The sequence below is a fragment of the Aptenodytes forsteri genome, unplaced genomic scaffold, assembly GCF_000699145.1.
Source record: "Aptenodytes forsteri isolate BGI_AS27 unplaced genomic scaffold, ASM69914v1 Scaffold229, whole genome shotgun sequence".
Taxonomy (NCBI): Eukaryota; Metazoa; Chordata; class Aves; order Sphenisciformes; family Spheniscidae; genus Aptenodytes; species Aptenodytes forsteri.
Window position 1 is genome coordinate 4,622,355 of NW_008795863.1, and position 26,780 is coordinate 4,649,134.

Here is a 26,780-nt window from a genome sequence, read left to right on the forward strand (position 1 = left end):
CTCAGAGCAACTTGATCTAGTTGAAGATGTCCCTGCCCACAGCAAGGGGGTTGGACTAGATGACCTTTAAAGGTGCCTTCCAACCCAAACTATTCTATGATTCTATGATTCTATCTAGTCACATTTTTATCATTATATTGGATAGAAGGCTGCTTGGTTAATTGATTGTTTAGCAGTCTGTTGTATCCTTATTGCCCAGTTGTTAATGATGATACACAATTAACAGATTTAAAGGCTATAGAAGCAAAAAGTGGTCATTGCAATGATCTTTTTCACATTTTTATCATTATATTGGATAGAAGGCTGCTTGGTTAATTGATTGTTTAGCAGTCTGTTGTATCCTTATTGCCCAGTTGTTAATGATGATACACAATTAACAGATTTAAAGGCTATAGAAGCAAAAAGTGGTCATTGCAATGATATTTTCTGACCACAGGAATAATACAGGGCAGTGAACTTCCCTAAACTAATTCCTGCTTGAAAAAGAAAATACATTCGGTGGGGAGAAGATCTTTTCTTTAGCAGGTTCTTCCAATGTCTAATTATACTTCATGTTGAACGTGGAGACCTATTTGGCATCTCAATTTGTTTAGCTTCATCTTCCAGCCACTGGATACTTTGTGTACCATACTGATGAAGTTACTCAGAGTGTATTATGCTCCACATATAGATAATATCAACCTCTAGGCTCCTCTAGCAAATTAAATAGCTCCAACAACGTGAGTCTTTCTTTTATGTGTATTTTCCAGTCCTTTTCACATTCCCAGTAGTAGCTGCATCTACTTGAAAGGTGTATGAACTTATTTCTCCTTTATCCATATTGCCCTATATATCCATGTAAGGATTGTATTAACACTTTTGTCCACAACTCTTCAGTCTGCTGTGAAAACATTAACATCATCTTCATCACTTTTCATTGATATTCACCAGTTTTGAATTGCTTCACAAATAAAAAAATTAATCTTCAGAAACCTCCTTGTAAGCTGAGAGAGTTGTATTCTGTTTACAATCCTGGATATAAGGCACAAACATTTAGACTAATCATTTTAAGTAATTTGGGTACCCACTTTGAGAAGCCTAAAGCCATAACACAGTACTTTAAAGATTCAGATGCAATTTTCACATATTTCAGTTTTACAGTTTTGAATATCCAGAACTTATTCACATAATGCCCCATTCTCAAGTTGACCATCCTGAAAATAAGGGAAGCACAGAATAACTGCCTCTCCAAAAAGCTGTATGAACTCTGAACATTTTTGGAACACTGTAAGTGTCATTTCTTGCCCTTGGTCTCCTGCCCACACCTTAACAAGTCTTCTAATCTTCCTATTTATGACTCCCAAGTCCCTGCTTGCACTCTTTACTAATCTTAGTCTCCCTCCACCAAAATAGTCTTCCTGTCCAGGATATGAGTTGTGGTTCTCCCAGTCCCACCTTTCAGTCCTGGCTACTTTTTCTCTTCTCCCCAGATACATTATCTGTGGAGACTGGACATTATCTATTCTTAGACTTTTCTCCTGTCTAAGTTAGGACCCTTCCTCCTCCACACTGCCCACATGTAAAGAAGGAGCTTATCAATAAACAGAGAAAACAGGAGATATTCTTCCTGTTCAGTTTTTGCAACTGCACACTCTGGTCTTCAGCAGCAGAAAGCTCAGATGCGCTAAAAGGTAAGGCCCTTAGAGACTCTATCTGCGCTGGGCCACACTGAGTTGATGAACACGCAGGCAAGGCTCTAAAAGCTTGGAGAACTTAAATCTGTTTAGTGAGGTTGTCATCTATGCTGACATTCACTGCTCAATTCTGTCAAGTTTCCACCATTTGTGTGCAAACTGCAACATTCACAAATTGCCCAAATTGCACAGATTTTCACAGTGATGGCTCAGAGTAATGCCTCTCTTCTTGCTAAATATTTAAATCCCTGTTTGAAAGCACTTCAGTGATGTATCGGTCACCAGAATTTTTCATGATGTCAGCCATGTTCCTGAAATGGATGAAATTCTTCGTAGTATGAAAGGCAGCATACAAAATTTCAGCCCGCACAGCTGACTTTTTACAAAGTTATATGCAACAGAAAACAGTCTTCTAATAGAATGCCCATCAATTTTGATAGTAGGCACTGCTACGAGCCCTGCTTTTGGTAATACGTATTTACATACAGATCACTTCATCCATCAGTGCCAATCACACAACTGTAGAATGAAACATGGCAACTATTTACAGTACAGAATAGTACTACTCAAACACTTAAGACAGGAAATTAAGAGTAATTTATTCAAATGAAAATGCAGTCTAGAGTCAGACAAATTGAAATGCCAAGTCAGAAATTGGTCAGAATGCACTGTTGCCATCTCACCTGTTCTGAAAAATAGTGAAACCTTTTATCCATGAATGTTCAGCATTTTCGTTTCACATGTCTCCAAAATGGAGAGCACTGGCCACATCAAGAGCCTCAAAGGCTTACAGTGAGACAATGAGATCACAGGCCAGTAGCACTGCAAAGAGGGTACTGTATTCAAAAGCTAAAATTTCAGTTGTGATTTTTCAATGATACGAAGAAATGTATGCATTCTGCTTCTATTTTAAATTCATCAAGAGATTGGCTTTAACTACCCAAAGGCAAGTCATAAACATGCCCTGTTAGTACAGTAACTAACATGAAGTAATGAGAGAGTGGGGTGCAGACGAGACAGCTTGCAGAACCTCGCTGCATGGTAGCTTGGAGGTTAGTCTCATTCCCAAGCATGCCTGCAATGTCAGTTTACACTAATGAGTTTTAGTTGGTGACATATCAAATTTAGAAAACAACAACAATTTAAGATCCAGCACTATTCCGAAATGCCCAGATTCTCCTCCACTCTTAATAGTCTCCTTCCTTCCTCATTCTAATAAGGGCTGATTCTGCCATCCTAACTCCTATCAAGTCTTGCTATGTCAGAAGTTGATTTCTGACAGAGGAGGTTTCTGCTCAGTATAGGAAAGGGAATGGAAAAAGAACCCCATTGTTACTGATCAGTGTTAATTATGTTTAGACTTTCTATAAAGAATAATTTTCTAACTTGAAAATTAACAACTTTTTTTTTCTCTACAAACATCTGTACTGGCAATAATTTCCACCTTGCATTAACTGCCTTCTCCTATAAGAAGAAAAAAGAAATTGCTCTATTCCTGATTAACAGTTGTTACTTTTTTTCATTCCAGTGAGGACAGAAAATGAGTGATGGGGAAAAGTACAAAGAATGAGAATAAAAGAGAAAGAATATTTTGTACCCAAATGCCTTCCTTTATCCTTTCTGAAAAGCAAAGTTGACCACAAATAGGTAAGGTAATTTTCTGTAAATATTATCAAGGGGCCATAGTTCAACTGTCAGCTTAATTCTGAAGAAGATTGTAGAGATGTGAAAAGTAAAGGGATTTCAACTGTAACTTTGCAAAACATTTTGTCATCAATTACATAAGCATTTTAGAGTATGTAATAGTATTGCATCCCATCAGCTAGAGAAATGAAGTGTTCCTCTGCCTCTGGGAGGGCTTTAAAATATTGTTCATGGATCTGCAGAAGTGACAGAGTCATGCTGCTGTTATCTGAAAACCACTACTCCTGATGTTCTTGTCTAATACAGTTTCATATCCACTTCAGTCCACACGCCTGCTAGGAACATACGCAGGCTGGCAGTTAGCTACACTTTCTAAGCGAGTGCTAGACATATAGTATTTCTGCTCTACACTCAATTGTTCATGGCTCATTAGAGAGATTTTCCAGCACCGTTACTGTACTAATTTGCAATCATGTCAAGGCTGACTAAGCTCTGAAGGGAACCCTCATCCTCATGTCCAAAAAACCCTATGCTAAATGTTGCAACAGCAGCTGGCACTGACTGCAGGCATGTAATTCACAGGGTTTCTTGGGTGGCAAGTTACAGTTGTGAACAGGAATTTCAAAGTCCAAGCTGATATTTAAGCATTTGGAAGTTTTTCAGATATGTTAATGTATGTCAGTTTGACATCTTCAGGGATGAACATGTATTTTACTTTTTCAATTTGCTGCTTGTTAAATCCTAAATAAGAAGTAAACAACAAAAGAATCACCCATGTCACTATCATACGCAAACAATGATATTCTTTAATCAAGTACCTGATATTTTAGTGGTGAACTGATTTGTGATTGGAGGTCCAAAGCCTTTAGCTGTGCTGGCTCTGATGGTAAAAGAGTAGGTAGTGCCGGGATACAGTCCAAAAAAGAGATAGTGTGTTTCATTTCCCAGCTTTGAGACTCGTCCACTTTGATTGGATAAATCTATTTCTGGGTCAAAGGAACTGACTGCTTTGTAGGTGATCTGCAAAAGAATAAGAAAGTTATAAACTGCCTTGAGCAGATGGACAGAGATTGCATCTTTATCCAGTAAACCCTTCTGATGTATGCGCTGTCAGACATTTTATGATAAGCTATCTTACTCTCTTATACTCTTCAAATCCTGAATCCCACGAAGGGACACAGAAACTCAGCCATAACTGGTATGAGTTATTACTTTTATAGATACAGAGACTTAGAGGCAGCTAGATTACAACTCTAAAGGATGGGTTCAGGCTTACATTAATTCCTTCAAGATGCTGGCTTTACCAGTGTCATTTTTTGAATTCATCTTACTGTTGGTTTTGATCAGCAGCAATAACAAAACCAAAACAACCAGGTAAAAACAGATAAGCGAATAACAGAAGGTGTAGCCCCCAGTTCCAGCTGACTTCACTATAATTACACTTTGCTCTGAATAAGATTATCTGTAAAAGGTGATAAGGGCAGCTTAAGGCAAATTTTTCAGAAAGTGGGTAAAGCTTGTATTTTAGTCTGAAGCTTAGCTATTGTAATTGCTAATTTGGAAATTTTCAGGTTATTATATTGTACCTAGGTCAGATTCTCATTTGGAGGAAAGGAGAGAGAAAATGTTAAGTAATATATGCAGAGTGTATATTGTATCCTCAGTTCCTTCTTTGATTCAAACAGTATTTTTAGTTTTCATTAGAAATGTTAATATAAGTTCACAGTAAAACTTGATCCAGATTTCTTCTATTAATTACTAATTTCCATGCACTGTAATGAGAATTTAAAAATAAGAAATCCATTAAAAAATTAAAAAGTAAAAATGATTCATCACTCCTTTTTACTTTTAAAGTTTCATTTGTATGCGAATAATTCCAACACTCTTATTATATAAAGTGATAATTGACATTATTTTTGTTATATTTATTCCATATCATTATAATTAAGAAGACACATAAAACAATACATAGAAACATCTAAGTGTCAGCATTACACACCTTAAACACTTGCAATATCCTAAAACCTCTGACTTAATGAAAATTGATTTTTATATGACCCATCTAATATAACATCAATAAAGTGCTGAAAATTAGTAATAAAAACTTTGATACCATCTAGATAAACCCCGACATTATTTTGGTAGATATGGGCAGATCCTCTACAACTCCTCATCTATAAATTGAACTGAAAGTGCCTTAAAAACCGCTCAACTAACCCTCCTAATTGTAACAGAACACAGAAGAAGATTACATTACCAAATATCTGAACTTTTATCAGTAAAGAAATTAAGGTTACATATCGCCCCAAAGAATCTCCCTTTCTGATGGTAAGTGTTGTTATGTCTGCTTGTGGGAGGGTGCGTCATAACTGTTTTTGGAGACTTTAAAAGACGGGTTAGACAACTACATTGCAACTATGTTTTATATACAGCTGATCCTGTTTTGCCACAGATATGTGAACTAAATGATCTCTTGCAGCTCCCTTTAACTCTGTTTTCTATATTTCTATGATTCTTAACTGGATTTTCCAAAACCTCACTTAAGTTTTATTCAAAATAATACCAGGCTATCAGAGACTCTGCAGTCTGTGTTAGATTCTTATAAATTTTTTGCAGTGTTTAGTTATTAGATAGCTAAGTGGCTGATACTCCGTAATGAAATAAGTTTTTTCCATGCATCATGCAGAAAATACGAAAAAAATAAGTGTTTTGCCTGGTTAAAACGAACTTGCACTGTTTCTGTATTTCACTCCTACTTGTAAGACTGTTCCTACTTTTTTTTTTTTAAACTAATTTCTTATGTCCACCATTGCTAATGCCAGTTCAGCTTTGCAGTGATGAAAAAAAAAAGGGCATGAGGGTCATTTTCTCACTGGATGTGGACTATTTTTATCCAATTTAGATGAAACCTTGCCCAAAGGACTAAGCCCTTTATTCCTACAACTGTGGACCTGTCCTGGTGATAGAGGAGCAAAATGGTATAATTTGTCATTATGTCATTTCTTCATCTAAAGGCTTTTTTCTTTAAATATTGGTAAAATAATTGGATTTCACTTAATTTCACAACAGCAATGAATACTTTAATACTTGATACTTCAACGCACAGTTTTTCCCACCACTTATATTAAAAGACTGTCTCCTTCAGGCACTAAAAACAAATGCCTGGCGCCAGAAAACAGACTAAGTTATGAGATTTTTAACAACATAGAAAGTTAGGTACTCAGAATAAGAAATGCTATACACAGAGGTGAGATTGAGCTTTCTCTCTGGGAGCAGGGGTGTAGACTCAGGACTGCAAATTAAGTTAATCTGTCTGCTGGGATCAAGACCCTGGGACCTCCTGCTGAAAGAAGGTGTCTGCAGCTCTAGTCTTAAGGCTGCCCCTATAAAAAATGGCTACCAGCTGAAGAGTTTGCTCTAGAAAGAGCAAACTTGTTCCTAGGTCTGACTCAGGCTTACATACTTGCAGTTTTGCCTCACCCAAGCTGTGTGCCTTCAACTCTAAACTAAAGTACCCTGCACTCTCGTACTTGTTTTCCTCCTGGCACTACAATTCTTTCACCCCTGGTTGTGTACAGCCCCATGGCGGGTGACAGGTGAATGGAAGGAGCATTCACCCCTTCTGTGGCTCTGAGCCTGAGTCACGCCCCTGCAGGCAGATTATCGTGAACTGGGGAATCCCTCACGCTGAAATGTCCCCTACCCAGGCCTCCCCCTTACGAGGTTAGCGCTCATCTGCTAGGCCATTCTCCGAACGGTGAATGCCATGAGTACCATAGTTTTCATGAACATACCAAATATGGCATATGTTTGTATAAGAGCAGCTTTAGTGGCTATGTTTTTTAGATCAGAATTGTTGATGTACACACAGCCAAGGCTTAGATGCCTCTTTGTCTAAGCTTTGGCTTGCAACGACGCGTAGGCAGGAGCTAGACACCTCACTTCTCAAGCTTGGGTGATTTGGAGTTGTGCTGGATGCACTAACTTAACTAACTTAACTTAGGCCAGAGAGGTGCCTACTGAGACATCATGGGATAGTCTAAATCAACCTATAAAACACAGGTACCTAAATGTCATCTAACTGGTCTGGATCTTATCCTGTGAGCTACTTCAGTTAGCTAAAACATACCTGAAGTACACTTTTATATTTCACCTGAAGTATACAGGTAAAATGTCCCTGTGATTCACTGTGTATATTTGTTGGCCTCCAGGTAGTTTACCAAACATATTTATAAAAACTTTGTGAGACATTTTAGGCTAATAAGCAAACTTCAGGGCGGAAAAAGTATCGACAAACAAGCTTTCAGCAACTAGGTTCTGTTCATATTCAGCCACCTGACTGGACTGAGTTGGCATCTTTAAAACAAGGGAAGTTTTGGTTGCATTAGTCTGCTGGTATCTTTTACTTAAAAATTAATTAAATCAAGTTTCTGATTTAACTGATTGCCTTGCTCCCCCATCTCTGCTTTGAGGTGTATTAGATAAATGGTATAAGGAGAAATCAGTATTTTCTTTTCTTTTCAATATTCTCTTCACAGTTGGAATGCTACATTCTTTGGATGTTCAGAGACTTGCACAGTCTTGACTACCTTAGAAAGTCTGGCCAAGCTATTCTTTTCCATCTCTGAATACACCTGCACAACTCCCATTACTGCTGATGGAGTTATGTATGTATATACATTTAAGAATGAACTGCATGTATACAGTGCATATACTCCTCAGCAATGTAATTAGACATGCATGCATGTTTGTAAGTAGAAAGATGATTCACCACTGTGTGTTTCTATGTGCATAAAGCCTAACATCAATAAACACATTAACATATTAACTAAAACATTCTGATCCCTGAAGATAGGCAGCTGTTGAACTAGCTAGAAAGTAGTTAGCTTTATAAAAGATCAATTCATACTTTTTCATAACATTTTATCCTCTTACAATAAAATAGTTTTCAAAACAGTATCAATAGGTTACCATTCAATTTAACTTTTCTTTTACACCGTATCTCATTTAGGTGTTTTTTTTTTTAAACAAGGCATTTCAATACCAATTTTGTAGTGAGGTCAGGTAAGAAGCTTAACAGTGATTACTGTCTGACAGCTTAATCTGTGCAGTCTTTTGTCAATTTTTCTAAAAGGTATTCAGGCAAAGGTTCTACATGAGGAAAAGCAGCGATTTTTAGACATCTAGCAACATGTAATTTTGTTGAATTTGCATTTAAAAAATACTTGATTTTTTTTAATTATGCCTGCTTGTTTCTATTACAATAGGCTTCCTGTAATGAGTCTTATCTAAATGTGATGTTGACTGTCACCACTGTGTTATGTCTCCTACTTTTTAAAAATTCACTAAGATGTGTCTTTCTATCTTTTAAATATTTGATCCACATTACTAGATAGAATGCTGTGTCACACGATTCTAAAAATAGCAGTTTTCTTAAAGCTGATAACCCACAGACATTTTGGGTCCTGCATAATTCACTCCTACATTATATATTTGACTTTATTACTTTGTAAGTGTTACTATCTTCAAAAAGAAGATTCATTTTACATAAACTGGAAAAAAAAAATTCTTACTAATGATGCACTTTTGAAAATCAAAACTATACATAAAAATTAAAACATGGCAAAATGCTAGGTACCTCATACAAAGTAATCACACCATATGTTTGCACTGGCTCTCTCCATTGAAGAAAAATCTTCTCTTCAAAGGTACTGCCTTGAATGGATTCAAGTGGCACAGCACTCGGGACTAAAGGATAAAAAAAGGAAAAAATGCTGTTTTGAGAAAAATTTCAGAAGGAGACACTCTGCTTAATATTTGCACTGTTGAGGCATAAAAACCATCCCACTATTATTTCCCCAAGACTGAAGCAAAGGCCAGGGTAGCTCAGGAGGAGAATGATTTATTTTACAAGATAGTGCCATTAAGGAAACATATGTGTCACCTTCAGTGTAAGAAGGAATTAGTGAGCATCGCACTTTTTCCGTAAAACACTATTGATGAAAGAAAAGGACAAATCACCTTTTTATAAAGAATTAGGCGATATCTGGAATATAATTTTTTGTAAATAAAACCTATTTGTGATACCTACTTATCAATAGTGTTACTGTCCCATAGTGAAAAACATACTAAACATTCATATATGAAAATGGACAAGCATTGAAGTAACAAGGTATAGTTTCAACAGACTGAACTAGAATGGTTAGCTTGGAAAGACGAGCCACATGTTGCATAGAACAGCAATGCTCACTGACATTAGGCCTGAAGACCTACAACAGGGTGAACATAAGGAAATTATGAAGCAGCCAAACTGAAAATCTGACATTATTCATTTTTCTTGAAGTCTCTTAATTTATGAGAATGACCTCTGAAGAGTCAGGGATGTCAGAAGGTTCTGATAAAAGATATGTCAACCACTCTCAGGTATCTACTTCTGTTTCCTGTTTGTTCTGCAACAATTACCTTATCCCTGAGCCAACCTCAATGCAGTTTGCAAAGAAGGAGATGTGTAAACAAGCACAAGGACAGGTATCTGCAATTGTATTTTTGTAACAACACTTGTTGTGAAAAGAAAGTCCTGAAAAATGCACACAGGACTGTTGCGAGGCAACAGGCATTGATCGGTTAGCACCTTTCCACAAACTGTATGTGAAAATCCGGTAAGAAGATACACAACATTTTCCACATGCTGAAGAAAGAAGGTGGAAACCACTTGCTGCAGTGGTTGAATTAACTTATCAGACCCCTTACTGAGATTTACGTGAATGGTTAAAGAATAGGAAGATCTGAAAGCAAGCCATCTGGTGACTCCTTCCCACTGCTAGGTCTGGTAGAGTACTATCCTCCTCCTCCACCTCCATGCTGTTGGTCTGCAAGGGTACACAGTTTGAGACTTCGTAATCACCTCTCCATAGCTCTCCACAGAGTCCCTTGCTCTACCAAGGGGAAGCTCCAAGGACATAGGTGATGGTTTCTGAACTGGCTTACCAGTCCTGTATGGACCAGTAAGATTATGCCCTTAGGTCAACTTTATGTCTGGGCACTAACCTTGCTTCCAAGTAGAAGAGAACTGGTAAAGCTCATTTGGAATCATGGGGTTAATGATTTATGTCTAAAGGGAGAGGAATTAAATAGTGTAAGTTGGAAGTATAGCAAAACACTGTGGTAACCCTCTAAAATTATCTGAAGGCCATAAGGGCAGTTATGCCATAAGGGAGGTCAAACACTAGCAGAGGTTACCTACAGAAGTTGTGGGATATCCATCTTTGGAGATGGTCAAAACTGAGCTGTACAAGACCTTGAGCAATCTGCTCTCACTCGACCTGCTCTGAGCAAAAGGTTGGACTAAATGAGCTCTGGAGGTCCCTTGCAACCTACGTGATTCTGTGAATCAAAAAATTATGATGATTATTTGGGTCAGTATACTCTGTTGTGTTATATGCAGATTTATGTACCTTACTGAAAGTGTATGGTATACTAAGAAGTTGTAATTTTTGTCCAAGGTATTCTCTCAACAACAGATGCTGATTTTTAATAGGTCTTGGAATAATATAAAGTTCCAGAGGGTCAGCAATAAGAAAATATTATGCAAAATTTTAGAGAAAATACATAAATGGCCCAGATAAGAATAAGGTCTTTAGCTTTGTCATCCTACAATTGAAACAAATCAAAATTAGAGGATGACAGCAAAATTAATTCTAATTATTCAATTTTTTGTTAGTTATGCTTTGTCAAATCTGTTGCAGTAGCAACTATACATTCCTAAATTGTTTAATTTATTCCCTCAAATATTTTGACTAGAAATTAGTACTACACAAAACCAATACAGCACTTATTAAATGATTTAATAGGTTTAAATGACAGACTTCAAGTATTTATTGTAAGACGAACTCATCATTGCTGAAGTTTTTTCTAGAAATCTTTCCAACGTATTTGCAGTAAATCTATCATTGATCTGGAAGAAAATACAAAGCCATTTCTGTTCAGACTGGAGACGATAAAAATGGGAGGAGGACAGATCTGTTATATAAAGCAATACCTGTCATTTGATAAGGTTTCTTTGAACAGTATGCATTTTAAAATGGCTAAAAGCAAGGTCAAAAAAACTAAGGTACACTTGTAGAGGACCCTTAGGGGCTATACCTCAGCACAGAGTGTTCTGGAAAGGTGAAACTGATTCCTGGTGCATGATCAATTCAACAAGGAAGTCTCATTTTGGTATCGTAGCTAACAGAGCTCCAGTAAACTCTCTGCATGTATAATCACAATAATATCACAGAGAACTTAGGAGGATGGTATAACCTTTTCATGCAATATTACTAGAGCATTACAGAGACACAGTAGCCAATTCTGATGTCTGTGCTTCAAAAAAGACACTCACAAATTATGTTATTGCTCAAAATGAAAAAATGAGATCTGAAAACCCCATGTTAGCTGAAAATTACTAAAAGGAAGGGAATATCTATAAATTTGAATGTCTGTATGTGGAATATATTGTCTGAATAAGCAACTAACAGTGTCCAGTGGTTGGAAAGCCAAAGCTAGATAAATTGAAACCGCAAATCAAGAACAAATATTTGATGTTGAGCATATCATTCAGTAGAAAAGCTTACATGAGGATCCTGTGGACAATCACCTGAAATTTCTTCAAACTGATACTGGAACTTTTAAGAGACAGGACATAGTTCAAGCACAAGTTATGAGTTTAATGAAGAAATGATTAAATGATGTGTGATGTTATCGGTTATGTAAAAGATCATTATAACAGTTTTAACGGACCCTTTACTGTCTTAAAATTGCTGAAGTTGGTGGAAAATCTGTTACAGATTTTAGTGAAAGTAGATCATGCACTTATAGAGAAAAGCATATTGACTATCAGGTAGTATGCACGTACAATGTATACATATATGTAAATACAAAAACTTACCATCTTCATCAGTTTGTACTACAAGTTCTTGGCTTTCTTTTCGTCCTTCGGGATTCATTAGTACTAATTTGATGCTGACATTTGTGTATGGTGATAGATTAGTAATTGTGTGCTGGGGATGTGAACTTTCTGTATCCCAGCTTACTTCTTCTCTCACTTGCTCTTGTCCTCCAGCCTGGTAGCGGTAATGGACTGTGAGGTTGTATCGATGGCAACGTGTGACATTATATCCAAATGGTTCCCAGCAAATAGTGATTTGTCTAGATTTGATCTCCACAACCTCTAGTTTTCGTGGCCCACGCATTGGATCTGCAAAATTACCAACATAATTCTGGTATGATTATTTATTCATATCATAATAGTAAGTAACATAAGTAATAAGAAGTTATACAGTTCTATAAATATGACATATAAGCAGAAACAGAAATTCATTGCTTTAGCTCTCATAGTGCAAATGACAATAAAAGTATAGGTCTCTGAAAAATCAGGAAAAAAAAAGTGAGAAAAGGAGAGAGAAGTGTCTCTGATGAAAAATGAAGAGCAAACAAAATACCAGAAAGTTTTTATGCTTAAACTCAAACTGCACGATACAGTTTAAATGACGCTTACTTCTGTACCTATTTGTTGCTTGCAAAAAATAAATGTCTAATTTTTTTTTTTTTAAATTAATTTGTGTTAACAATTTTAGAGCAAAAACTTTCACAAAACAAGTAGCTAAAAAGAAAAGGCAATTTTAGGGAAAATTTGCAAATACCTGGTGTTTTTCTCCCAGGACTGTACCAGAAAGTTTTTATGCTTAAACTCAAACTGCACGATACAGTTTAAATGACGCTTACTTCTGTACCTATTTGTTGCTTGCAAAAAATAAATGTCTAATTTTTTTTTTTTTAAATTAATTTGTGTTAACAATTTTAGAGCAAAAACTTTCACAAAACAAGTAGCTAAAAAGAAAAGGCAATTTTAGGGAAAATTTGCAAATACCTGGTGTGATTTTCTCAGGACTGTTTATACAAAGAAAAAGCATTAGGTGGTTCTTCAGCTATTCCTTATGCATTTGTTTTTAAGTAGACTGAATGCAATTACTCAATCTCTATTTGGTCAGGACATTAAGTTAATATTCAAATTCCTTTAAAATAGTCCCTAGGGTTCTTTTCCCGTAAACATTAGTTGTTAATAGCTTCCTTCTTTTTTTTTTTTCTTTTTTTACCACATCTAAAATAAACAGTGCAAATATCTCAGTTTGTAGTAGTGGTTTAGCAAAGAATCAAAAGAAACAACAGCAGGCATATCAGCTGATATCCTACTGCATCTGAGCTTTCCTAGAGATCTTCCATTTGATTACCAGCCATAAATCACATCTAACAAAATCATACCCAAGAACTTATGGCTATCTATATACAAGAGCCAAAGACTGTGGTGGATGAAGTTAAATTTTTTTCAGTCCTACTGGTCCCAGCAATTGAGATAGAAAAGTGAACGCAAATTTCCACCATCTAAGAGCAAAACCACTGAGCTGACACACACCCCACATTTTCAAAACAGTCATTAATAGAGCTATTATACATATTTAGCAATAATCTGGGTTTTTTTTTCATATTGGAGCCCTCAACAAGATTAAAGACAATGTCTGGTTTTATCCACTGCTTCACTAGTTAAATGCTTAGAAGACTTTTAATGAGCTAGAAGCCTCTTATACATAAACAAATTAATATGCATCTTCCCTCTTTTATGTTTATTAATCAACATGTCTTCACTAGGAATGTTCTAAACAATTTACACAGGATTTCATCTTTTTACTTTTTAATAAAATCCCTGCATGCTTGAAATATTTGTTCAAAGATGTTATTTATCTTAACTCCTTGAAGAAAAGGTGTTAAGAAATTGCTTGTTCTCTCTAGCATCTACAAAGCAGGGTATTTTTTTCCCCTTTTAAATCCTCCAGCTTCTTTTTTTTTTTTTTTTTAAATTAATTGCCACTGCCCAACAGTGTTGATCACCAATATAGAATATTTGCCAATTGGTGACAAAATGGCAAAGCAAAAAAAATTCAATAACAGATCTAATCCTGGTCTCCTTTCTAGTGACTAGACTGACTGGTAAAAATGTCCTCACCAAGGATAAATCAGTATAAAGCCATTTACCTGCTTCCACACTCAGATACCCCAGCTAAGAATCCTGGTGTTTGGGGTGTTTGGGATATTTTCTATTGCTACAACAATTAAGAGTAATGAGAAGCAAACCTCAAAACTGGCAAGTCCCAAGAGTTTCATGTCTTCCTTAAGCATTTACTTCTGCATAATTCAGACATAAATTTCATTAAAAAGGTGTTTTCCTTTTTTTTGGTTTCATATCAGCTTCTAAGCATTTCTTCATTTAGGTGAGACTATGAATAGCAAAGGACATCTGATGAGTATTGTGTAACTGTAATGCTATCCGAATGGGCTAAATAGGACTAGAAAATCAACAAAATTGAGGTGACCCTGACATACAACATTAAGCAGTTGAACAAAGTTCCTAGCTGCAAGAATATGGAACAGCCTGCTTAGTTCCATAGTAGGCACATCAGAAAATTCACAGGGGAGCTGAGAAATCATTTTATTAGAGACATAAAACTAATTCATAGCATTTTAAAATTGAAATCGAGTGGATGTACAAAAAAACTGCATCAAAACCTATCCAAGATTTCTGCCCAAGAGAAAGATATTCTTATGTCACGTTACCTTAATAGAAAGTACAAGTTAGCCCTCTAATTAAATCCTGAAGTCATTCCTATGAGAATGACAGATGCATTTTCACTTTTAGAGACATAAAACTAATTCATAGCATTTTAAAATTGAAATCGAGTGGATGTACAAAAAAACTGCATCAAAACCTATCCAAGATTTCTGCCCAAGAGAAAGATATTCTTATGTCACGTTACCTTAATAGAAAGTACAAGTTAGCCCTCTAATTAAATCCTGAAGTCATTCCTATGAGAATGACAGATGCATTTTCACTTCACTTCAAACAGACAAGGGAAAAAAATGATTAGATTGTAAAAGGTGGAGACAATACATCTTTTGTTGATATTTACAGGATAAAGCTCATCAGACAAGGCAAATAGCCAGGTTGCTTTAGTTCCTGGCTTGATTCTGTAATCTATAGTATCTTCTTACCATTCTTTCTTACCATTCATCCAGAGATAATGCAACTGATAGGGACCTAATGACCCCTTTGTGGGGTAAGCGTAGTGTGTCAACCAGTTAATGTGTCAACCAGTCAATGACAGCACTTAGTGGAAAGAAAGGGAGAGGTAGGATATAAAAAAAAACTGGGACACAGCAGAGAAAGACATTTAAGGAAAAATAAAGCAAGATGCTTTATTTTATATTTATATTTTATTTTATATGATGCACCAGCTGGGATAACCGCTAGTTCATGGGGGATGTCCACTGAGAAAGTGGGGTTGAATATTCCAAAGAGGTTTGTCCATGAAAGGGCCTCTGAAGATAGAGGCCTGTACTCCAAAGAATTTACCCACTTCGTGTCCTCAAGCTTACTTTTAAATTCTCAAAATGGACATGGTTAGTGGAATAGATGATGCTTTATTATTTCTTTCATCAAATAAATCTAATTCCTGAATTACCACTACTTTATCTGCTTTATTTTATTTTTCTTTCCAATACCTCACTTCTTTCATTTATCAGACATGACTTCATTACAGACCTGAGGATATCAGTTCTCATCTGCTCTATACAGTTGAGTTCTCAGTTATAACAGATCTATGCGCTTCAAGTACATGACAATTTTTGGTTAAATTCAGTTAATTCATACAGTAAGCAGGAAAGAGGTGAAGGGAAACATGTCTACTTTTAACCAGAAAAAAAGGCTAAGGTAACAATGGAATGTTTGGATTAAAAAAACACGTGGCTCAAAACAGCCATGAAAAATAGCAGCTATTGCAACAAAAGATAGAAAAAGAAGTTTCCATTTGATCAAGTTAGCACTGAGCTTCTCTGGAGGTATCATTGTATACCCCAGAGGAAATTTTTAATGTGATATAGTTCTGAAAGCACAGTACACTGCTTCCAATACACTGGAAAGTATATGCTCTTCATCATGAAGCAGGCAGAATATTTGGGGAAAGAAAACTGTTAAGCAACACAAAAAGAATGACAGCTAATGACTATGATTTAAAAGGGAAAGCTGAATTAATTACCACAGCATGATGACTTAAATTCGTTGATTTTATTTTCTACAGGATCTTTTTATCACTTTCCCATGGTAAGTTCCCAACTTTAAGTGAAAAAGTAAGCATTCTATAGAGATGCTGCTGTCGTGCTTATGAGACTTGCACTAACTATTCATGTAGTACTTGAAGGCTGCCATCCTAGCAACGGTCTGCTGTTGTTACCCCGCATCAGGTAAGGTAAGTGATAGCTACACAGAGAAGTGTCATTTCACAGTGCTAATCACAAGTGAAATCACATTTTTTAGAGTAGAAGATGAATAAGGAGATTAATATGCCGCACCGATTATATTATATGCAACGTATACACCTCAATCCACAACAGCTATTTGCTGAACCTCTGTTTTTTCCTTACTTGGTAAAGGCCCACCTGCAGAGAGGTTATACAGCCAGACCTCTCCACTCTGCAGTTCTCTAGATGAACTGAGCCTCTGTTGTTCCTCAGTATTCCAGCTGTTTTCTTATGCCTCGCTGGTACAAATCATGAGGCGAATGGGGAAAATAAGGCCTACCAGTTCATAAGAGAAGAGGTTTTCCTCCCAAAGGGGCGCACTGCCTGTCATGCCTGAAGCTTAGCCAGGTAGTTCTTACTAATTCCCCTGCTGGTGCCTGCAGCATTTTTCATACTGCTCTCCTTCTGCCAGCTTCAGCAGGGTATCAAGCAGTGAAGTCTGACAGTTGCAGCTCTGACCAGAGGGACCAGCAAGCCCAGTTCTAGCCTCTGGCACTTTAGCATCCAATTTAATCGGTGATCTTGGCTTCTTCTCTGCTCCTCTCTGTTTTCCTGAGAATATGGAGCAGAGACTGACAGACAGGATCTATTTCCATTGCAGCTGCAATTCACAGCTCATTTCTCTGGAACTTCACACTCTACCTCCTACCACAAGTATAATGCTTTTTCAGAAACTCAAGTTTCAGAATCACGGAGACGTTTAGGTGTATTTTTAGCATCCTGTCATTGATCATCAAAACTTGGTTTTAGAATGAAAACTCAGACTGGAAGTTTTGTCTTTTCACCACAGACTGCACAGACCTACTGAAATAAGAGATGAAGAAAGGAACGGCATGGTGATTTTCTGCCACTTCATGATACTCCAGTAGCTGCAGACATCTGGATGTGTTAGGTACCGTTTGAAAGAGATCTGAACAATAGGAATGAAGACTTTACTTCTTGTCTAGGCAAACTATTAGTGTGGTTTAGCTCTGTAATCACAATTCTTGTGATTTAAATTCCAGATTGGACTCTATTGTCCTTCCACAGGAAGTAAGGGATGAACAGAACAAGAAAATGTAAAAAAATAAGATGAAACCAGAATCATCTGAGATTTAAGATATTATCCACTACAGCTCTTTTAAACACAAAATTTAACTAATGATAATTAAATGTACAGGCTTTGTCACAGATTGCCTAAGCAGTCGTGTTCAAATTACTTAAAATCTTTTCACATCAGTTCCCTCTGAGTAAAGTGGGAGTCACAGTACTCTAGCATCAGTATCAGAGGGTGTCACATATAATTTCATGAACACCTGCAAGGAACTTGCATACTACAGTGATGGAGACCATAAGCACATACAAACTTTAGACTTGATTCCACACACTAATCAGGGCCACATCTGATTCAGCAGACAATTTAAAACATGTGCTTTGTTTCAAACAAGGCTACTTGTGTTTTAAGTCAAACACATGCTTTAAGAGTTCACCAGCACTGGTAAAAGCAATCAGGCTGTCAGTGCACTTTACTGAATCAGAAGTACCTTCCAGGGAAGAACAAAATAGAACAGCTGAGGAGGAGACATGGGAAGTTCACTTTTCCCTGCAGAGAAACTACAACATTAAACACTTAAACATTTTTTAACAATGGAGATTACAACTCTTACTTTATATATATTTATGCACACCATATTTCATCCATGTTTCTCCTTACTTGGTAAAACCCCACCTGCAGAGATTATAAAGCCAGACTTTTCTACTCACTCTGCAGTTCTCCAGATAAACAGATGCTCTGTTGCTCCTCAGTAGTCCAGATATTATGTTATGCCTCAGGGGCACAGATCATGAGGTAATGAAATATCATTTCATCTATAGGGGTGAAATATCATTTCATCTATTGGGGAACAGACTATATGCCTCGTGAGCCAGCTGCTATCAAAGTAACAATGTTTGTTTTGTTTTTAGAAAACAAATCTCAAGATTTGTACATCTATAGTCAACACCAAACAAGAAAGTAGGTAAAATATTTTACTTGTTTGGCTTGTCCTTATTTTATTTGATTTGATATCCAATCTATACATGACTGCAAACAATTTGAGGTTGTTTGCAAACTTGGTCAGACAGTTTTGTGAAAGATCACATTCAACCGTGGTGGAGTGTTTTTTAGATTGTAATTATTCTTTGTCCGAGTTCTTCAACAACAGATTGAAGTTCAAAAAGAGCTTTTCTTTGCTCAAAATACCACATGATTTATCAAATCTGGTAATAGATCAGGGTTTTTTGAATTCTAATTTACCAAAAACTGCAGAGTGCAGTGAGGAAAGAAACAGTGGGAAAGATTTTGGGTGGTGTAATTTCACAGCTTTTTAACAGATTTTTATTTAGGTCAATAAAAATACATTGATTTTACACAGCTGCATCTCAAATCCAAAGGAGCAGTCAATTTGTTAATATAAAGAATTGCTTTGTAGTTAGGACTACAGGAAGAAAAGGGGCACTTTACCTTCATTATTTTTCATACTGTCCATTATTTGGGTTATAAAAGAAAGGAATCAAATAAAGAGGAGCAGGCAAACAAAGAAACAAAGGGTCAAATGACCCACAAAATGAGCAAAATCAAAATCCTAATATTATGTTGCTGATGTCACTGTCCTGCTGAGTCCAATCATTTTAAAGTGAAATCAAAGACTAGGCTACACAAAGCTGTGGAAGATCCAGAAACAACCCTTGGAGTAAAGAGGGGCACATTATAGGTTGGTCATCTTATTTATCTAAGACCGCAGCGTGTTGTGGCAGCAAGCAAAAATGTTAAAAGCAGCAAAGAACAATCATAAATTTGTAAAAAACCTTGAAACATTGGTTTCATCTGGGATATCTCTACTTCCTTTCATGGAGCAGCCATGGAAATTGATAGCAATACTTACTAAGATTATTTAGGTAAATGACCACAGAAGATATCCAGCATCTCCTGGAAAGATTTCAAGTTATGGTATTTAAAATTCTTACCAATCTTTCCCTGTTACTTGCTAATAGCATTTCCAAAAGAACACGTCCCTCCTTCTGCAAAAATAGATGCCTCCCACAGAAAAGCAGCACTTCTATCAGTCTTCTAAATGTACTCGCTGACACTTTAATGTTGGGATGCAAGCCCTGCAGACCTTCAGCACTAATGAGAGAAAGAACTATGAGACAGCAAAACTGAAATGATAGTCACCTGCAATCCAGAAGAGGAAGGAATAACCAGTTTTTTATATATATATATATAATATGCTGAAAACTAGACTATGCCTGTTTTTCTTTGAGCAAATTCTGGAAAAAAATGTTTTCTTTTTAATTATATTATTTTTAAAAAAAATTTCTTCTTTTTAATTATATTCTTTTAATTATATTCATTTGTCTTCCACAGTCAAAATGCCAGTGAAGGAAGATGAACACAAGGGTGTACATACCCTAAAGTTATCAGGATGCTAACTTTGAGCAGTAGCCTGTGGGGATCCCTTCTGCACCCTTCGAAGTTATTGCAGACTTAAGAACATTGAAAGGCAGGAATAAGCTTCCTGCATATGTTTCCCCCAGCACTTTTACTAATGTGATCAGCATCCACAGTGTCACAATGGAAAGAAGGTGTCAACAGGACAAGACGCAAGTATAAAAAACCACATCTCAGGGCAACCCCACCACAGATAGCTTTCTGTGTCTGGACTAAACCACCTCCCAGCATCTGAGAACTGGCAGATTCTCACTTACGCTGTGTGCTCATACTCGGCCTCTTCTTCCTGCTAGAGATGCCAGCAGTCTACTGGGCAAAAGAGAAAAGCTAGCATCTCCCAAACTATCCTGCTGTCAGTAAGATTATAGCTAACACCATTCTTCTTCAGTGTGGAACCAGATGCAAGATCGTGCTTCCACTGATTTTGCTTTATCATATACTTCGGAAGTATTGTGTAATTAAACCTGACGTATCTGTATGAGGTACGACAATAGCATTTCTCCTAGTTTATATACAAAGAAACTGAAGCTCAAAAGAAATGAATTATCTGCTGAAGGTTACAAAGCATCAGCAAAAGCTGTGGAATCCTGATTCTCAGTCTCATTCTAAGCCATTAGAACATAGCACTCAACAGGTTTTTCTGTACTTTGTGGCCAGAACTGGTTAGTTCCAAAATGTGGGAGCTCAGAAAAGAATAAAATACATACTCACAGCTCACAGCAGTAAAATGAGCAGGCCAAGTTCTTAAAATGAGCCAGCTTGAATCCTCACTCACTTCTCCTCAAATTCAAATGTGAGATATAGTAGAGGTCTACTTTTTCGAGGAAGGATCATAAGTACTAATATCAGCTTATCACTAGGAGAATTCTTTTTGTGATATTTCTAGCTGAAACACAAACTAAAAATACAGGAATTCTTGGGAGAGAATATAAGAATATAAGAGACACTTACAGAAGATTCATTGAAAGCACATTCTAATAAGCATCCAAGGCATCAGCTCACTGCTTACAAAAAATAAGTGTAGCTATTGCTTGAAACCAGATGAGGCATTGTATTTAAGCTTTTAGTAATGTATTATTACAAGCACTGGATACAGAAACATGAATGAGTGATATAATCCTGCATGAGACAGTTTCCTTAACTTTTTCATCTCTTATTCTCCAATTCATGGCTACACATATCCCATGAGGCCTATGTCTTCAGGCTGCCTTTCACAGTTGCAAAATATATTGGTCTACTCATCAATAACAGCCTTTAAAAGTTAGTAGTATTTTTTAAGTGTTTTCTTTCATGAGAGAGCAGATATGAACTTTTCACTTTAGAGTAAAATTTAAATCTGAACCAATGCAAATTAAATCTAATATTTCTTTATGTTGTCATTTTATAGGTATACTCTGAATGGTGAGTCATTTAAATTCTAATACATTTAAATAAGGAATGAAAGAAAAACATCATTCGATATATTTTTGTCAAATTACCTACATTACATGATAACTCCTCCACAATCAAAATCAGATTTTAAGTATGAATGAGACAAACAAGATTACATTCCGAATCTGCAACAGAGATTTTAGTTGCTTGTTTAAAATGACATACCTAGCTATTCAGTAATCACTTTATAATAACCCCTTTCATTTCTAAATCTACTTAGCCATCAGCCACTAGTGAGGAAAATGTTGGCAGTGGTTTTTACAACTACACATTAGTTTTACATTTCATGACAAGCTAATTCTAGAGAGTTCGAAAGACAGACAAGCATGTGTTCTTAAGGTTTTCTTTCTTTTGCATGAAGGAAGCACACATCTAACTGAGAAATGAAAAATAAAGAGTGCAGACGTATACTTTTCACTTCACACATATGGCAGTGACAATTCATCCCAACTTCACCCTGGGAACCTCCATGAATATGTAAATGAACAAGAAATAAAAGTTTGTGACAAATACCTCTCAGAAGAATTACTATGGTAAGATGGCAAATAAAGTGCCTATTTCGGGTAGATGCTACCTTTGGTAGATACTTGCATCAGAACGATCTTTGAGGAAAATCAAAGCCAAATGACCTATGTTGCATATATTATCCCTCTCGATTGAATCTATCACAGGGGTTTAACCCTTTTTCTGAGCTGATCACATGGCTGGTTTACAGTGTCATTATTGTCCCTTTCTGTCACATGTCCATCGTACGTTAACAAAGCAGATGTCATTATCTCCTGATCTGACACAGAGATGCATTTAACCAGACACGTACCTCCACACCTGTGGCACCCTTCAGAAGTTGGCACAGGTAGCAGACTTCTAGACCAATTTATGCAGCGTGCAGCCCAGATGCTGCTCATATTTGAGAAGCCACAGGCAACACAAAGGAAGCTGAAGGTCTGAGGAATCGCTCCTGTGGCCACCTGACATACCTCCTTTACACAGTTACCATGCAACAGTATTGTCTTCACTGAACATGAAACCATCTGGTAATACAGGGACAATACAGAAACTTTCAGATATACTAAGAGATGGTGCAGGTGGCTGGCTCATAATTAAGTATATTCATGAGAACAACAGACATAATTTGATCATGCACCATGAACAGCAGAAATGGCATTAATGCAACATACACTTTTCTACTCAGTGGTCAAAAAACGGGAACCCAGGAGAACAGTATAAACATTTAGAAGTTCTGGTGTGAAGGAAAAATCTTTTTTCTAGCCCATTTTCCTGGAAATGGCTGGAATACATCTATGACATTGTAGTATGGCAAACCGTTCTCTTTATACACTAATACAGTGCATGTATTTTTGTACAGTAAGTGCCCCAATCACCTTCTAATTGTGACTAATATTAATGGCAAAGCATGCACTGTGTGCTCTGTTGTGTGACATTAGCATGTTTGAACTCATTAAGTTTTATGGTACAGCTGCTTGAGTTGCAGCTGCCACTGAAGTCAACTGGAGAAAAGATAAACTATTGTGTAAATTAGTGAAGGTTTCAGCTGGTCAATACCTGCCATGAAAGTAGAAGCCCAGAGACTGTTTATTATGTTGCGCAAAAGAATAAATGGGCAATGCTGTTTCATAGATCAGTCAGAATAAGATGTAGCAGTGTGTTCTGGTTATCTCTGTGGCCTATTGCTACTGACAAATCACATTAATTCAGAGCTGTTATGTTCAGTGGTGTTAGCTAAACCGGGGATTGAAACCAGACCTTTATTGAACCTAGATGACAGGACAACATGGTCATATAAATCTACGTAAAAGAGAAAATGCCACCAATCAATGTTACTCGTCTAAAAAGAATATTTACCATTCTTTCTAATCTGACATGTGCAACCAACCTTAACCAAATGATGTAGAGTGAGATCGGTTTTGACAAATAACTCTCAAATGCATAAACCTGATAAATGAATCAGATTCTCTGTAACAACTGGTAAAAGAAACTTTGAACTTACATACATGTCAAAAGGGAACAGAATATTCTGTCTTCCTACTACACTATTACGTGCTAACTACTATTAACACGTAAGTACAATATTAAATGAGAGGTAAGTACTGTAAAGTTGAGAAGATCATCCGTTTAATTTGTGACAAGACCCTTTTCCCAAAAGAACCTCCTACGTAATTCCCAGTCAGTCTGGATACAGCCTTTAACTTTCCTCAGGTTAGGCCCATCCTCAGGACTTTTCCGGAGCTTCACACAAGCCTGAGGAGTTACTAGCTACTGAGTAAATGAAGGTGCTTTTTCACCCACCAATCTACACTACCATCTTTGTCTTTGTATACTGTCAGTAACTAATAAATTGGGCCTCAATATCAGTTGCAACATTGAAGTCTGTTTCCTTTCTCAGGCTAGCACAAACGAGAACTTTACTCAGGCTTTCTTAAAAGCAGCAAAATGCAAACTTCCCCTATGCTATCTGGGTAACTCATCAAGTTTTGGATGTTTTAATTTATAATGATATAAGAACTTACATAAATTATATAGGTAAAGTAATTTTTGTTTTCCTGTGTATCGGGCCACCTGGTATAAAAGGAATTTCTTGCTGATTATCTTTCTCATTCGATAACTATACATAATGTCTTTTTACATTAAAGTACTTGAAAGGTACCTACATTAAGAGTACACACTGTTGACTTTGTTGGTTGAATATATTCAGGCTTTTTTTTCCTGCTATATCACAATATCTAGAAAATTTCTTTAAGAACTCCCCCAGGTTTCTCCCTCTCTGGCAGATTTCTTCGAATTTTCCTGTGACAGCTGAAGCAGTTATTTGCCACCAGCATTCTCTGCTATACCATTCCCTGTAAAAAGCAAACATAAGAAAATATGCTTGCTGATGAAGGGAATTTATACTGTTATACTGTACTATGAAATACAGAGTAAACCGGCCCATCCTTGCTTCTGACACATTTGTAACAAGGAAAGAAACTTCCAGTGGAGGAGGAAGGAGAAGAGCTGGGAAAAAGGGGTGTAGTGGATGGTAAACTGCTTCAGAGTTAATTCTCTTCTTCCTCATAAGATTTAACAGAGTCCTGAGATTCCCACAAAAATGCATATACCTGGGACTTTGATGTCTGCCTCAGATACAGAAATATATGATACTACTGACAAAAAGAGCAGACAAAGGAATACAAGCACGGAATAAAGAATGAAATATGAAAATAAACATGCTTTTGTGTAACGTGTATCACAGGTTAGTTAAGTAAGTTAAGGTTAGTTAAGCCTGTGTTGTTTATTTCCTTTAAGCCAGGCTTTATTTCCACACATGTTCTTGAGCCTGTGTTGTTTATTTCCTTTCTCTAGTCATAAAGATTAATCATTTATCAGGACTACATTTCTCTATGTTGCCTGCAGCATGCCCTGCTTTAATCGCTACAGGTCACTTTGCATTTGTTATGTCCTTTTGCTTCCTTCCCCTCTTCTGAATTTGGTCCTGTCAAATGGATTAAAGAATGTGTGCATTTATGCCAGAACCATAACTGACATGGAAGAACACAAAGCAACCATCAAATATTCAGGAAAGTGGAGGTTATGGGAGGTTGCTAAAGTACCTGCGATCCTGAGCGAAGGAGAGAGGCCAGGACTAGATTACAGTTTCACTGGTCAAAGGCAGGCAGTTGCTTTACTGTTGAGACATAAGCCAGCTCCACAGGTCACTCAAGAGCCCTGGATCACAGTTTTACCACACAGCTCAAGGAAAACACAGAAGAGGTGACTGGTAAAAGTCCACCAGAAATAAGCTGGTGTGACAAATTACAGAACTGCCTATGACAGCAATTACATAAATCTGAAAACTGTCTAATTCTATCGCCAGTGACCCAGGATTCAAAGTCCATTAAGCATTGTTTTTTCCAATTGAACTGAACTAATGGAAAATAATTGCTACTCTGAAAAAGGTCATACACAAAGTAATAAAAAAGCAAGTGCTATACAGTCACTATTTATAAGTTACTCTAATTTGAATTTATAAACTGATGACATCTGTTATAAATCACGCAGTTTCTTCCAAGCACAGAAGTTTCTCGTCGCAGGCTTTCCCCTATCTCTATCACGATTATGAAAGTAAAAAATTCAGGATAATAATTTACATGGAGTTTGTGGAGTGCTCGGGTTTTCATCTCTAAGGGTGCTTTTCATTAACAAAACTGGGAAGAGAGTAAAAAAAAAGCAAAAAAAACCCCAAAACCCAAAGGTATAAAAAGCAACAAGAGCCTACAACAGCTCAAAATCAACAGTTCCCAGAGCTTTTGGCCACAGAATAGCCACAGAGCTGTCCTTATTTAAAAATTAAAATAAGGTTTTAAAACAGTTTAATTTTAGAAAATAGGAAATATTCAGAAAGATATAAACCACACACTGATATTTTAAGTATCAAAATTTGCATTTGCATGATAGAAAATGTAAGCTCTTATTTGAAACTCAAAATTGAACCAAATGAGAAGGTGACAGTAGAAGAGCTGCTGCTTTTGCATTTGCAGAATGGTTTAGGGGTTGCCTGTTATAATCTTGAATTATGATGATGCTTATTTTTTTGTCAGTAATCTACATGCACATAAAAATGGTTTGCTGGATTTGGTATACGTATGCCCACAAAATCTAGTAATATTCATATAATGCATAACCAACTTAAGCTAGAGGATTCTTGACAACCGAGCCGCTGCTTTATGCTTATGTAAGTCCGCCAGTAGCACAATCGCATTTTAAACTAAGTTATATTTGTAAGAACAAATAATTTCATTGACTTGTAAATGGATCATGATATTCAGAACTTCATTTCTAATAGTTAATCTGAAAAACCAAAACATAGCCATTAATAAGATGTTATAAACATTAATTGCTCTTGTTGTACTAGATGGTGCAAACACTCCTGTCAGGTCTTCGTGGCTGGATCTCAAAGGTCAACCGTAGAGACAAATCGGAAAAAAAACTGACAGAAAGACAGTATGACAGAGACTTGAAATCAACAAAAGCTCATTCGCTCACTTGCCCCATCCAACCCATCAGCTGAAGTCTCTGTGGATTGATATTATCCACACAGGTGATAAGGCTTAGTGGAATGATCCCAGTACTGGGAAATTTGAAACCTCGGCTCAATTTCTGGCTTAAGCACTTGTCACTGG

General features: G+C 36.7%; 1 protein-coding gene across 5 annotated transcripts in view; it reads right to left on the reverse strand.

The window, feature by feature from the left end:
- PTPRM (protein tyrosine phosphatase, receptor type M) overlaps positions 1–26,780 on the reverse strand; it is a 386,144-nt gene that overhangs the window by 221,949 nt on the left and 137,415 nt on the right. For all 5 annotated transcript variants that reach the window (XM_019473357.1, XM_019473356.1, XM_019473355.1 and 2 more), the window contains exons 7-9: positions 12,244–12,552; positions 8,956–9,065; positions 4,136–4,337 (exon numbers count right to left, since the gene is read on the reverse strand). In XM_019473357.1, the coding sequence (XP_019328902.1) occupies positions 4,136–4,337; positions 8,956–9,065; positions 12,244–12,552 (621 nt within the window). The remainder of the gene's footprint in view (positions 1–4,135; positions 4,338–8,955; positions 9,066–12,243; positions 12,553–26,780) is intronic.